Source organism: Sinohyriopsis cumingii, chromosome 2 (assembly GCF_028554795.1).
Source record: "Sinohyriopsis cumingii isolate HCF-2022 chromosome 2, ASM2855479v2, whole genome shotgun sequence".
In the NCBI taxonomy this organism is placed as follows: Eukaryota; Metazoa; Mollusca; class Bivalvia; order Unionida; family Unionidae; genus Sinohyriopsis; species Sinohyriopsis cumingii.
In genome coordinates this window covers 116,547,160-116,563,718 of record NC_142962.1, presented here as the reverse complement: position 1 = coordinate 116,563,718, position 16,559 = coordinate 116,547,160, and the positions used below count along the sequence as shown (strand labels likewise).

Sequence of the window (16,559 nt, the reverse complement as noted above, 5' to 3'; positions counted from 1 at the left end):
GTTTTCAATTAAAAACCGTTTGTTTGGTGTATAGCCAGATACAACATACAATAGTATAGCTGCTTGCCGTAAGATGCTCATTTGGGGTCAAACAACATCGGATATGTTTGTAAGCTCAAGTGAGTAAAATAAAATTGTACCAGAATGTCAACTAGTTTTGCGTTGTTGTGCTTATATTTTGTTTTATGACTTTATGATTTGTTTGTTTTCTGTGTTACGATTTCTCAAATAATTATCAATTTTGAAAGCCTTTTACATTTTTATAAAAATGTTTTATATTTTCAGTTTGATGCCTTTTATTAGTCTGTACCTGTTATATTTCCATCTTATCTTCGTAAGGTCAAACAAGGCACATTAGTTCCACAAAATATGTCTATACACAGAATATTGACATAAAGATAGAGTGAAAGTGGACCGATCAGCACGAGGTAAGAAGATGATTGAGGACATTAATCACTGACATTGAACACAATGACTTAAATTTATCAGGTTAATATCATGGATATCGAACGCTTACAGAACATTATCGTAGCTCAAACGAATTACCAGAGTATTGTAGTAAGTACGGTAGTATTGCTTTTTCTGAAACATTGGTGAGAGTGTGTTGGGAGTGGGGAATGGGAGTTTTCTAAACGATTTTGAACCTTTTGATGTTGTAACAAGGAAACAATCTGGGGAATGCTGAAATAGCAGTGCCTCACTAAGATGAAACTAAAATCATACAGACTCGAAAGATTTGTAAAACTAATTTCATACAGACTTGAAATATCTACAAAACTAAGTTCATACAGAATTGAAAGATTTAAAAAATTAGGTTCATACAGACTTGAAAGATTTATAAAACTAGGTTCAAACGGACTTGAATGAATATCAAACTAAGTTCGCATAGACTTGAATGAATGAATTGTAAAAATTAGTTCATACATATTTGAAGGAAATATTAGACTAAGTTCATACGGACTTGAATGAATTATTAAACTAAGTTTATACAGACTTGACGGAATGAATTATAAAACTATTCTCATATAGACTAGAAGGAATTATCAAGCGAATCTGTTATATTTTTTAAAATTTAGTTCTTTGAATGTTAAGGTGAGCAATGAATAAAGTCGTCAGTGATATCATTTGCTTTAGGAATCACCGACAACTGATGGATATTCAGATAATTATGGTGTAAGATTAATTTGAAATTACCAACAATTAATCAAATTAGTGTATCCAGATTGTTAAGTACTTTTTGAGTGGTGATTGTAATGTTGGAGATTAAAACTTGACTAAAATACTCTCGATAGGACTTTTTTCTATCTCCTCATAAGTCTAAATGCGGCTGTCACATTTTTAGGCTCATATAGAAATACCTCTGTTGCTGCACGTATGATGCACATGTACGCAATTGTAGACGTTTAGAAGATACGGATGAAAGACAAACTATTTCCATTATGTCAACTTAGGCATAGTTACTGTATTTAAAAACACCTACTTAACGCCCACGATACCTAAGATGATATTCATAAGGTACAAATATCCACGTCATTATAAATGCTGAAACCTCGCACGGAATAATTAACAGCAACATAAATAAAAGTGAAATTAAAGTAGGAACTTCTTAACGTAAAGCTGGCCAAACGTGCATTATAGGAATCGATTGTTTTCAATCACACCTCCGCCTATAGTGCCAATGCTGTATTATTTAATGTTGTTAACACAACTGTCACGTTTCGGCATTATAGACAGAAAGTATCGTATGCCATCTATTTCATAAGAGGCGCAAAAAACAGCCCAGATAAATAGAGAGATATGTCTTTCATTAAAGCAGTATAGAAGATGTTTACATCAATAGTGAATGAACGCTTAAAAGTGTTTGCGTACAGAAAGAAACTAATCGGTCAGTCACAAGCGGGATTTCGTTCATGGTAAACTACTACTGATAATTGTAATTTGATATTTTAGAATTTTAAGTACAAGAAATAGAAGTAGATCTTATTGTTTATTTATCTCCTTCTCCAAAGAATACTGTTATGACATTATTGCGTTAAATTAAGTAGGAGAAAGAAGTGAAGACTAGAAGTTCAACACGTCATTCAACAAACAAATTTTTTCCCTACAATATAAAGTGAAAATTTAAAAGGAAATTATGGTGTTGTGCAATAAATCTATTTCAAGTCCAAAAGTACAGAATGTTCCGAATAAATTAAATCCTGAATGTGTTGATGTAACAAAAGTTTTAATGTATCACAATGACATTATGTATGACATCTTTGCATGAAATAACAATAATCTCAAAATAGAGTTAATTCAGTCATTGAAAACTTTAGCAATTCCAATGAAAAATTTAAATAATTAATTCCTCTCCAATTATATATGAGCACAACCACAAGTGATTCTACTGGATTAAATTAGAATGAATAATGTTTTAATTTTATCAGAATCTTATATAAAAATCTACAACGCTAGAAAATAATCAGGATGTGGTCCAAACGTTTGCTTCCTGAAAAATCTAAATTTCTTTTAAATATATACTTTAAATATATACCTTGAAATCAAACATCAGTAAACAACCATTTTATAACTTGCAGGCAAGAAAAAAAAAAAAAAAATATATATATATATATATATATATATATATATATATATATATATATATATATATATATATATATATATATATATATATATATATATATATATATATATATATAGACAGAGAGAGAGAGCACATATGAAGGGCATGAGCTCTATTTCAGCGGAAGAGGGGACAAACACAATCAGGACATTATGAACAGCATTATGGGTTGCTGCCCAGTCTCAAGCAGGCTCATTACCATCCGCCTGACGGCGACTCCCTTGAACATCACAATCATAAATGCCTATGCACCCACATCTAACTATGATGACAACGAACTGGTGAAATTTTATAACCAACCGCAAGATGTCTTTGACAACACACCCAAGAAGGACATTCTGCTTGTACAAAGAGAATGGAATGCAAAGGTGGGGGTTGATTTAGAGACAAACTGGCAAAGCACATGTGGACCCTTGTGCAATGCAGAAACAAATGAAAGAGGAATCATGCTGTTGGCGTTTGATGCTTACAACAATCGTGTGCTAACTGACACATTCAGCCCTCACAAAACATCTAGAAGGTGAATTAGGCAAAATTCAGATTGACAGCATCACGACTAGACTGACTACATCTTGGTGAAAAAACAATTCTGCACAGGACTGAATATCGCTGGAATACGAAGTTTTCCATGAGCAGATGTTGGAAGTGACCATGATTTATTAATGACAACGTTTCGCTTCCATCTGAAAATAATCAAAAAGCCTAACCAACCAAGAATCAGATTTGACCTTGAAAAATTTAAAAATCCAAAAGTCGCAGAATCCTTCCAAGCAATGATAGGTGGTTAATTTGCACCATTGGTAACCCTGGACAGCCAAGACATCGACGTCGAGTCCTTAACGACCACATTCAACACAGCTGTGACTTGAACAGCTAGCGAGATCATTGGCAAATATCGTCGAACAAAGAAACTTTGGGTAGCAACAGATGTCCTTTACTTATTTCACACAGGCATTTGATAGACAAAACTATAGTAGAGTTTGCAAAATCAGTGTACAGTTTTACCCTCATTTCCAGATGCAAATGGTCCAGTAACCCTGCCTGTTGTATATGCGTTCAAGCGGAGTAATAATAACAATAAAGATTTGAAACATGTTTTAATAACATAAAAATTGTTGCAACTTTATAATGCAAAGATAAACATTTTACAATAAAAAAGAGACTCACAAACTGACACACACAAATACATTAAAAATAGTACAATATAACAGCATCGGTAAATTTGTGGTTTCAATCCACCCTGTATATTAATGTTTGTGTGTAAATTACAATACATAGAGTAATTGTTACATGTCAAGAACGTTTATAAAATCAAAGTCTTTTCGGTATATTTTCTTTCAAGCAGACATATTTGTTGTTGTTGCAGGGTTTAATGCCATTGTTCAGCACAAGATAGGCTATACGTGGCGGCCAGTGTAAATGCTGGAGGACGAATCAGGGAAAACCCCGGAAAGAACCACAAACCCACGAGAAGATACTGGCAAGCTTTCTCGGGTTCTCACAATGGCCGAGTCCGAGACTCGAACCCATGCAGACAGAGGGGAGATGGCAATGATCCGTAAATGTGAGCGCTTTAGACAACTCAGACACTCGGGGCTCACGCAGAAAGAGATACAAAATCTTTAATAACATTTGGGATTTAAAGTGTAGAATTTTGAATTGTATTGAACCTTAAAGTTGAATGCATTGAACATTAAAATTCTATCACATTTAAGCAAGAAAAGTCTTTGTTTAGGGTCACTTCGATCTTCCTTCTTTTCTCTCCCGTGTCAGTGTCAAAACTTGAAAGGCTAGAATTTATTACTCGGTGAGACTGTCCTGGGCATTGCTACATTTTCCTGAGAAAGAAAACATTTGAGCTACCAACTATCAGGCTTGATAGGAATCTATGTCAAATTATCATTTTCAAAGGGAAATTGACATGCCCCGTACTTCACAGATTCTATGCTGCCTGAGTTCTGACGGAAGAATTGATTACCTTGGGAAAAATTTAGGAACCGCAGCTTACGATTGGCCAGAGTAAATTAAAGCGTACACCTGAAAGTAATGTGACTTTAAAGTGACGACCTTAGTCGAAATTCTTTAGTCTAAAAGTCCAGAGAGTAGTTTGAAATCCTAGGACGCCTCAAAAGAATAGTGCTTTCATAGTTTAACAAGAAAAGGGGACCAGGTGGCTGTCTTGTAAGAAAAGACAGGGTTTAGTGCATAGGTTGCAAATTTATAAAATAAATTTAAAAAAAGACATTAAGGTACGCAATTTTAGTTTTCCCACGTAATGTTCTATTTTTGTATTGTTTGTTTTATGTAAATGTGCTTGACATGACTAGGATTCGTATTATATATCGTTTATTCAATTTCATGGAAATCTGTTGATGCTAGAGTTGTTATTCAATTTATCTATTTAATTTTACAGTTACTATTTCATTGATAGAATTGAAGATTGCATGCTATCCAAGTTTTCATATGTGTAGGATTTCATAGAGTTATATGAAATAGTGTCCTTTGTCTATTAGGACAATTTTGATTATCGTGAGTTAACAATAATCGCATATTTATCTCTGATTTTGTAATGTTTAAATAATCTTGTAGGTTAGGGATTGCTGTGAGCTAGAATTTTGTGAATTTGATGCAGTAGTAATCGAGCATGTGGTAGCGTAGGTAAAAAGATAAGGCAACGTCCGATACACCGCTAACGTGGTAATTATGACCGGTCGCTGTGAAACGAGGGTGATGTTCTATCGGATTAGTTCAGAATGTATGCAGTGTGGAGAGCTAGCATACTTCTGAGTAACGTAAGAGAGAGAATTTTATGTACGTGTAGAAGGTGGTACATACAGAGATTTAGGGGCAATTCTGTCCTTTAAGGAACAGCTTTCTGGGGAGAGACGGGACAGCCCGAAGACGGTAGTCCGAAAAAAAGGAGTGACGAGTTCAGAATAACGGACTAGGAAGTCTAGGAAGGGGTACAGCGTAGAGAATATGAAGGCTCGAGGAAACAGGAAGACGTTGATACACGGTCACGGGAGGAAGGTGATGCAATCAGTAGTGGACATTGCGCTCTTTTTACCACTCTTTGTTATGATGAAATAAATCCGAATTAGACACTGCTATTAAATTCTGTTGACATAATTTATATTAAATTGGAAATGCCGCTATTAATTGGTTTTCATTAAATTTTTTATTTTTCTTGTCTAAAGGGGCTCATATTGTATTATTTCTTCCCAATATTCCTCCTCAGTTCTCTGTTAAAATTCTATTTTTCCACTCACAACGGGCTACAATATCGAGGGAGGTCAACCTCTAGATAGCGCCAACCAAATTCAATTAAACAACCATCTTACTAAGAGGGCGACGTTACAAGAATATAAGTTCCGAATATTATAGTTTCGTCACATTTCTTAACAATAATAACATTATCTTTCTACCACTCTTATTACTTAATCCATGTAAGAGTTGTTTTACTGCGTTCAAAAAATAAACGTATAATTGAATCCTTCTAAAATTAAAAATAAAACTACATTATCATTATCTAGTATTCTGGCTTTGTGCAAAAACGAATTTGTGCACAATGAACATAAAATATGTTATAGTATAAGTCATACAGGCAATGTAGGCGTTCAGAACCTATTATTTCAATAACGAATGTCAGTTTTTAAGAATTTGATTACATATACCTTTAAATTGGATCCTCGTTATATTCTTTTGGAAGATCATTTTTTACAAGCCCTGAGTAGTACATACGGCAAAATCAATGTTAAATTACGTGGATATTTTTGGACGCGTTGGCTTAAAGGTGTGATCAAATAAAAACCGGACTGCATGTCACGCGCATGATATAACAGTGAAAGCATCGCGTGTTGAGAAACAAAATGACTACCCTGTTATGTGTTATGATAGGCATCTTTTCTTGATCCAGTTTAGTACATGGCTACCTCTTTCAACTTCCATGGTGATCAGTAATTGTTGTTTAGAAGTGTTTTGATGATATTTAAGGTGCAGAACAATTAACGGCCATGCTTTAGTTACACTATTTTAGTATCAAGTTTTAAATCACCAATTAATATTGAATTAGAATAAATGTACATACGTGACCACGTTGACATAGATAATAAACTAAAAATCCCCCAATTTCACATCATCAGTAAGAGCATGCGGAGAAATAGCAATTGATTGTTGAATTGGACTGTATATCACACAGTTTTTCATTTCTCCGCAGGCTCATGTTTTTTCTTCCACAATGACATTAGTAAATTTACGCACACTGTTTTATTCATCAGAATCTATAATAAATAAACGTTATAACTTGCTACAAAATGTATCTTATATTTTATATCTTCACTTTTAACTTCCAAATCTTTCCAATTTTGTTTAATTTTTTATTCACTAAAATATAGTCTAAAATGTTGTTGTCGAAACACACGTACTTTATAATTCACCATAAGATTAGAAGGAAGCATCACGTGCAATTATATCAATAATATAATGGATCCCTATTTCATGCCACTCCTTTAAATAAAAATGTTGTGACCCGAACCTATTTGAATAATCTAGTAATGGTGAAAATAAAACCTTTTTCAATTGTATCAGTTTTTAACGACTTAGTAAACTCTTGCCATGACTTTAACACTTTGTTTGCAAAAGGTGTTGTTAGGTTTTTGCTATAAGCATAGACTGATTCAAATACAATTCTAAAGTAAATATTGTCTTCAACAAAATTCGCGATAACATTATACGTTTATTTTTGTGTTTAATGGTTTTTCTCAACCATAATTCCTTCATTGCTTTATTAAAGTTTTTAATTTTTAATCACCTTCGTACTTACATTGCATATAATTTTGAGAAATTGCAAGTCTTTAAATACAATCTGGCCAGAATTTAAAAAGTATAATAAAACAGAAACCAAATCTTCAAATCTTTCTGTGAGACGATATTGTGGATTATGCATGGATTTAAACAGGTGTATGAATTTAGCTAAAAATGTAATTCCAGCAATTTGTCTATCTTTTTCATTATCACAGACGAATTTAAATCCCAAATATCATATATTAGACTTGAAAAAATTATACCTAAATTATTAACCGTTCATTGGTTACTACTTTTATTAAACGCATGACTCAATCTTAGATTTGATTTCGATAATGCCTCAATTCAAAATGGTAATTGGTACATTGATATTTATTGCTGACATTCTATAAAGTAGATGTGTAATTAGCTCTTAGAGATTTTACTGCCGTTTAAAACCTTCTAGTAGCTTCAGCATATCATATTGACATATTTCTTTTCAATATTATCCATAGCGATTCCATGAATTACTTTATTGTTGCTGTTGTTGTTGGGTTTTTTTTTTTTTTTTTTTTTTTTTTTTTTTTTTTTTCCAAAGAACCTTAACACACAAAATACATCTGTTTGGAGCATCCAATAATTTTTTTCAACTTTAGTATTGAAACTCCAAATTAAACTTGATACGACTTTTTTCAATATATTTCCAGGAAATTTTATCAATTTGCCTTTCAAAACTAGATAGATAAAGTTAGACAATTCTATATATTCATGTCTTGTTTTCAAATAAAATATTTCCCCATTCACTCTACAAGGATTTCATTCCATGGACATTTTGTACTAAAACATCCGAAACACTTTTTTTTATTGAATTTGCTATGAAGACTATTTGTAAATTAAATTCATCAGTAATATTAATGGCCAGTTCCTTTAAAAAAAAGTCATACATTTTAATTAGTTTTGGTATTCATGTTTTGATACCTGTCTTTGAGAGTGTGTGATGTGATTTGGACTTTTAACGTAGCTTTAACAGTTTTTCAGTCATATCGCTACGATGTCTGCAGTGTGGCAGCGATGTCTAGCACTGGTACATTATGCCGCGGACATGGAGCTTGATGTCACACCCAGTCACGAGTATTTCACCTCAGTATAAATACGCCCCCCCCCCCCCCATTCCCAAACGTCTTAAAAAATATCTACGGTAAATACATCCAATCCGGACACTTATCACTATGCGTATCTTTTCCATAAGTAGTTTCACCTCCAAAATTATGTGACATACTATTGGTATGCTTTAATTCATTGGGACCTAATTAATTTTCAAGTTTGTCCGATCTCAAACACTAGGTTCATTAAAACATTTTTTGTTATTACAATATATATTTTCATAGCTATATTCGTTTCCAAATACATCTAAAAACTTGACATGACCTTATTAAACTAGTCATTTTTTAGGAAATTAAAGATGCATGTCTGTTGTTTTTTATGCACCATATCCAAGCGTGTTGCTTTTGATCTTTGCATCACCCCATGTATGTTTGTATTTCTTACTTATTTTAATTGTGTTTTCTTTCTCTGCGTCTTGCAGCTTATGTTATGGTAATATTGATAGATTTCGTTTTCCAGATATGCAAGGTCTTTTTATGCTTTTCTCATTTTTTCGTTTATTGTCTCATACGAATCATCAGCCAGAACGTTTTCTCTAATTATACGTATCGTAATCAATAAAAAAAATAATCAGATATAATGGACTTACAGATTCTTATGTTTAATGTATTTTAACATTGATGTCACGTGTTTCAAAATGATATTTTTTCTTCACTTCATATATTGTATTATTTACTATTTTAATTTATTTTTTATCCTCTAGTTAGGCCCACCTTCTAACATTCTCTTCAAATTTAATTTCTGAAACTGTTCCTGAGTGATCTGATCTAATAACATGACACAATACAAATACCCAGAACACAAACGCCTAAATTACTTGAAATCAAGTAAAAATCCGAAAAAAGCGTTTTGTAGCATTTTGGGGGTTTTTCATTAAAATCCTTCAAATATCCAATAATTCTCGGCTTTCCATCATAGCTATCATTTTTATCCAAGCAGTTGGATAATTTATATCGTGATAAATTTTCTAAATCCGTTTCTGTGTCCAATATTAAGAACTAATCACCATCCCAAATAATAAATCATTCAGAAATATTATTATATTTTTCTTCAGACTTTGGTTCATCACTATTTGACCCAAATATATTAATATAACATGCTCTTTCCTTGAACTGCCATGTCAGCTATCAAATAATTTCCGTTTTATCTATTTTGTGTCAATTTATGTTAGGATCAAAATTATTTTCTGAAAAAGCCGTCACTTTCCCGGTCTTTTTATTATTCTTATATGAACGGGAAATATCATTTAATCCCCATTCAGATTTGACATATAATTTTTTCTCTTATGTTGTATGAATATCATATTGACATTTAACACTACATATGTTTTCCTAACACAGTGAAAATGCTTTCCTCTGTTTCTAACATTGAGCTAAAGCAGTGACGTTTTCCTCTGTTTCTAACATTGAGCTAAAGCAGTGACGTTTTCCTCTGTTTCTAACATTGAGCTAAAGCAGTGACGTTTTCCTCTGTTTCTAACATTGAGCTAAAGCAGTGACGTTTTCCTCTGTTTCTAACATTGAGCTAAAGCAGTGACGTTTAGTGAAAATACTCTTATATGACTATCCATTGTGTAATAGTCATGGGGGCTCTAAAGCTTTAATAGGATGGATGGTCATAAATGTAACACGTTGTTCATGTCAATGAATATATAAACTGCTGAAAGAATGAATTTGAACATTGTAATGTATGGGAAATGTATAGATCGCGACTTACCTTGATATGTGTACTAAATCGTTCAGGTTTAAGTCAAGTGTGATCGCCGGTCATGTGGTAAGAAATGTCATGAGTTCAACCTCGCACGTTGTTAGATACGCACAAAATCTTCTGGAATCTTATTATATATGAATTTGTCACACCCAGAAATATGTTTATCACACTTAAATTCCAATCCAAATCATCATTTGAATATCACTAAGCTCGATGACTCCAACAGCTGACATCACGAAAATACGTCAGCAGACAAGATGGCGGACACTAGATCGCATGACCAGTTCCACACAGTAAATTTGTCAAGTTCACATTTTGATTAAATTTCACTTGTTGATTGTAAATTTATACAAGTATAAGTATGTTTTGAATATTTCATATTTTATTCTTCATTTTTCTGCTGGTCAATGTATTTTCAATGCTATCACCTTTCGTTGGTAGTTGTGTACTCTTCACCGTCGCTTAGAAGTCTTGGTTAGGACTTAAATTACTTTGACGTTTGATGCACACGACATAATACATCATGTTTATATATTTGCTAATGACTGAGTGTAAACGGACAAGTGATGATTGTTAAATTGTATATTAACCCTCAGTTTGTGTCGCTAGTTGTGAGTATCTGTTCGGCACCATCAGACCTGTCAGGCGTCCCGGACAAGCAATAATTGGTTAAAATTACATCACATTACTATTTTCTGAAGAGTATAAAGAGGAGCGAAATTCGAAATTCGGGAGAGCTGTCAACATTAGCCCTCTATCTACATATCTTCACCAAATAAACAGAACACTGTAATGCGGTAGTTATAATTACAAATTTATTGAAAGACATTAAGAAGCTCGTTGATACTTCTAAAAATAAGACAAGACAAGGAATTTTAATTTCTTTATTCTCAAAAATACATTGGAATTACATATATAGTACAACCATAGGAATCAATTAATTCAATCAAATTCATTTCACTATTATTGATTCAAGCTTAATAATAGTAACATTGTGCCATATTAAATAAGCATCTATCTCCCGCCACACTAATAATTTTGGGCTAACTTTCAAAATACTTACTCCGTTGGTCGTCCTTTCTTGCTGAATGATTCCATTAAGGTCATGAAGGTCAGCATATTATAGCATTTGTGTATTGCATATGTTACACGTAATCAAATACATACATTCATGTTTTAGCCATATTTCCTTTATTAAGCATCTTATCACAATTTAATAGTCGTAAATATAAGGTCATGACTTTGAACATTTCTTTAAATTTATCATTACCTTTTCACAAGTTAGCCCATATCCCCCACCCCAATCTTTTACAGAAGTAAGTCTTGATCTAAAATCAGTGTAGAACGATACGTCTGCTGTTATCACAAATATGAGCTCGAAGTGAATACGTGTTTATGGCGTTTTCTCATAAGCACCCATATCGAAATAAAGAAACAAATGAATGTTAACACACACAGCTGAGAATGTTATGAAACGATCTTATTCTGATCATCCATAAACTTAAATCTAAATATCTAATTTCCAGAATCCTTACAACTGCATCATTATTTTGATATGCACATTACCAATAGCAAGAAACAAAGAATATAAATCCACACAAAGAAACATCCCCTCCAAGAAACTTCTTAGGTTATAGGTTCACATATTTTGGCGGCATCACCCCTGAGTGTAATATTAATCTCCTCAAGATCATTCCAAATAATTTAAATATGAATGTATAATATTTATTATAAATGTTCTTAATGATGAATATAATATCGAAATATCTAATGTCAAAGTCAAGTGCATGTAATACTGATTTTAATTATCCCTTCAATTACGTCGTTTTGTTCTTGAAACCAAAATGACTGATTACTGTTTTGCGCATGCTCCAAACATTTATCGAAAGCTACACGAACTATTCTCAAGTTCATCATATGTTACATTTTAACTGCAAAATGATACAATTATTTTCAGACCACTACGTGGCTTAAATGGTTAGAGCATCCGTGTCAGATGCAGAAGGTAGTGGGTTCGAACCCCGGCCGAGTGATACCAAAGACTTATAAAAATGGTACTTGCAGCTGCCTCGCTTTGCGATCAGCATTAAGAGGTTAGTGTTAATAATGGGTGGGACATGATGCTAAATATCTGCGGCATGATTCCCCTGTGCTAGACATCACTATAAAGTGTCACACTGCAGACATCGTAGCGTTATGACCGAAAAATTGTTAAAAAGCTATTATCAGCAGAAGATCCATAGATACTGAAACACAACAATTACCTTGTTTGATTACAACTACATGCCTGACAAGCAGCAGTGATGGATAAACATTACCGAACGTTTTTTCTAAATCTTTAAACACTTATTAAAAAAATGACACTGGACATGAGTGTATAAATAAACTCATCATAAATTGGAAAATCAATCCTTAAGTGGGGATGGAAGGGGACTGAATCACCCCGCTGAAATGTATGAGACCTAATGATGTAAAAACAACACAAAATACATGAACACATTCTTACATTCTTTATCAAAAATATGAATATTTCTTTAACATCCGAAGGTGTCGTTGGTATACCAAACTATAATACGATCTTAAGAGGTGTAAAAACAATGGCAATCGAGCTATTTCGGATGGAGATACATCAAAGGCAAAAATAAGTATCTCATCGATAATGGGCAAGAAGAACATAAAAGTCTAGACCAACATACATCCTCTGCTGTCTTTGCCCCTTAAAACCTAAATACAACTATGGGTTTATACTGTTGAGTATTCAAGAACAGTACCAGCCAACGAAATGAATATTGTCGTAGGCAAAGAAGAACTAACAGCTTGGACGTACGTCTTGAAGCAAGGTAGTTACGACCTGTTAGATGTTGGAATATCTAGATTTGATCGAAGTTTTAAATCGGAGATAATCTGTAATGCTGCGTGTATTTTGAGCAATCAAACAGTTTTTAAAATTGAAACAGCAAGTTATTCACAGATCGAAACAGCATGGCAAAATTCCAACATGTTTTAAGTGAACATGGACTATGACGTTGATGGCGGCGGTATAACTTTGTTACTTTGTGAGATGGTTAGGAAAACGGGAAGCATATATAAGAATAATTTGCAGGAATCCAATCACTTGTTTTAAATGCGGTCAAATTCATAATATATTCCGGGGTAACCAAGATGGGCATTCCATAGGCTGATAAACAACATAACCGTACGACAGAATATGCAGAGAACAAACAGGAATATAACGTTTGTAACAATTATGTACATACTGACTATAATGACGATGTTGTTTATAGCACATATGCTAATTCTGTTGGATTCTTTGACATTTCAAAGGCACACAGCATTTATGAAACGACACCACCACCACCACCCTAAATTTAAACAGCATCGACCGTGAAAAAACAGGCAATCAATTATTTTGACACTCATGTTTGTAGGAGTTTGTATTTTTATTTGCTTAGAAAAGATTACTTTCCTCTACCTCTGGTTAAGTTCACATCTGTGACCAAATATCCGAGTAACCAACTAATTCCAAGAGATGTAACATAACGTGTTCGGGAAGGAAGGAAAAATGTTGTATCACTTTTGTGTAGACAGTCTATAATACAAGGGAGTAGAGAGGTCCAGTGTAGGAGGAGAATTTGGAGTAGAAAAAAGACTCAGTACGTCTTACAAAATTAGATGTCAACAGTGTTAACAACAGATAGATTTTGATGTTAGGTAAATAGTGTATGAGTATGGTCCATCGACAACACAACGTATTTGAGACATTACTTAGATCAGAAATGATTTGATCAAAGAGATCCAGCGGTATACATGTATGAGAAGATATACAAGATGGTATGCAAAGTTTTGAAATATAAACCAGTATGAAAATAGATTCAGATAGTAGTAGTAGTACGAGGCATTTGAGCGTCATGGGGAATTTAACAGGGGATGGACACTTGAGCGGTAAGGGGAACTGAACATTGGAAGGGAACACGGTCAAGGGAAATTTGAAATGGGAGTGACAGCTTGGGGAAAAAATTGCACTTGGTGACCCTTCAGGACAAAAGTGGCACTTGCGGCAAAATACATTTGGATTCACTTGGCGACCTTTCCGGACAAAATGGGGGGGGGGGGCAATTGCACTTGACGGGGAACGGCACTTGAAGAAAAAAAAATGCACATAGTGACCCTTTAGGACAAAATGCAGTACTTGGAGGCAAAATACACTTGGCGATCTACACGTATGCCTAAAGAGCGAACATGGCACATTAAGTTATATATGTGTTCCAGACCGAGGTTAGCTACGCTATCATAGCCTCAGCTTGATTTGTTGTGGTTGAGGCTACGAACTGATCCCATATCATGTAATGGAGCACACACACAAAAAAAAACATCACTAAAGTCAGAAAAACAAACAGTGTAGAAATTTACTACATAAGTATAATCATGTTGTGAAAGAAGTTTGGCTTATTTTGAATTTATTAAGCTCCAACACAATAAAATAAATTGGCATGGTTACACTAACCTCACTGTGTCCGCCATGACAGATAACACGAGACTCTTGCCGTGAACCCTATTCTACGTAAGGCTTGCCAGACCATATTTGGATATTCTACGCTATGTTATTATCAATCAAGTGGCGAATAATGGCTTCTTGTGGAATTTCAAACCGATAAACCGTATTTACTTTTAATACGCAGAATATCTGACTCGAACCGCGCCATATTTTTACTACAATTTGTTTACGTTTCCAACTAAGGCCTCAATGTCCTTATATGGCACACAAACAAACGAGGCTGAGAACGGAAGTAATCATTATTTGAACTAATATGGCGGACGATCTAAACGAAAATATCGAATAATAAAGGTAAACGAGATTTTACAACTATTTCTACAATGATTTTCAATACTTCCGGTATTAAATAAGAAGTCTACTCAATTTATTGGATTATATAATAATAATAATAATAATAATAATAATAATAATAATAATAATAATGACTTTGTATAGCGCCTAATCTTTAGAAGCTCTAAGCGCTTTACAACATTAGACAACACCTATAAGATAAAAAAAAAAACATATAATGATATGATTACAAAAACAAACACCATGAAATTAGAAAACATAAAAAAACATGCTGAGAATATTTAAGGTAGGAAACATTATTAGGTCCTTAAGTTAAGTCACTTGTTTTTGTGTCTAAGTTCAGTGGGCAATTCATTCCACGTTGCTGGACCCTGGTATGCAAAAGAACGCTGTCCATATGACTGTGTTTTCATAGTGGGAATAATGAGTATACGATTGTCAGAAGAGGAACGTAACTATCTTGCTGGTGTGTACACATGGGTGAGGTCGGATAGGTATGTTGGACTAGAGTCCGACAGTGAAACGTAGCACAGAGAACAAATTTGGTGTTTGATTCTGGAATGGATAGCCAGTGTAGGGTACAGAGCAGCGGGGAGGTGTGCTCTGATCATGGTACTCGAAGTATGATCCGAGCATCTGTGTTTTGAATTTTTTGAAGTTTCTGGAGCAGATATTGAGATGAACCAGACAGAATTGAGTTACAATAGTCCAGTTTTGAAAGTACTAATGAACACACAAGTGTTTTAGTGACATCAACAGAAAGATATTTGCGAATTGAGCTGATGCGTCTCAGCTCAAGACTGGAGAGAAGGTAGTTGGAAGTGGTGTAGATTGGTTCCTTGACATTAGCTTGTTAGTAATCTCGAAGAGCTCTTTGCAGCTGGAACTTTCCATGATCTTAGTAGTGTAGTGGGCTGATTTCGCTGCATGGACTATATTTGTGACATTCTTCTTAGCTGCTTCATAGAGTTGCTTATGAATAGTGAGTCTGGTGGAAAGCCAAAGTCTCTCAGCTTTACGGCGGTCTCTTTTGGCAGTGCGACGCTGGTCCCTAACACTGCTATACCACGCAGAACACTTTTGAATTGATACTCTGCACTTGGATGCTGGGGTATGTTTGTCGATCAATGAACGGAGGCAAATATCGAGTTGTTCTGCTGTAGGAGGCAAGCAAGTTGTTAGGTTTGCTTGGATGTCGTGCATTAGTTTGGTTCTAGTTATCATACGGAGGTTTCTGTTAGTAGCAGATATAGGTGGACGGTTAGGGACTGATACGTCAAGATGGCATATAATGCAGAGGTGATCTGATGCAAGGTCATGGGATACCAGGGAGGACCGTAGAATGTTATCATCAGGTCTATGAAGAATCCAGTCTAAAATGTGACAATGTTTATGGGTGGGTTGGTTAACTGACTGTTTGAGGTTGAAAACATT

The 16,559-nt window shown here is 34.2% G+C and overlaps 1 protein-coding gene across 1 annotated transcript; it reads left to right on the top strand.

Annotated features, from left to right (window-relative positions):
* Positions 1-2,787: 2,787 nt before the first annotated feature.
* LOC149805670 (protein CFDP2-like) lies at positions 2,788-3,147 on the top strand. The gene has a single exon (XM_089934603.1). The coding sequence runs from the start codon at positions 2,788-2,790 to the stop codon at positions 3,145-3,147; it is 360 nt and encodes a 119-aa protein (XP_089790729.1).
* The last annotated feature ends 13,412 nt before the right edge of the window (positions 3,148-16,559 follow it).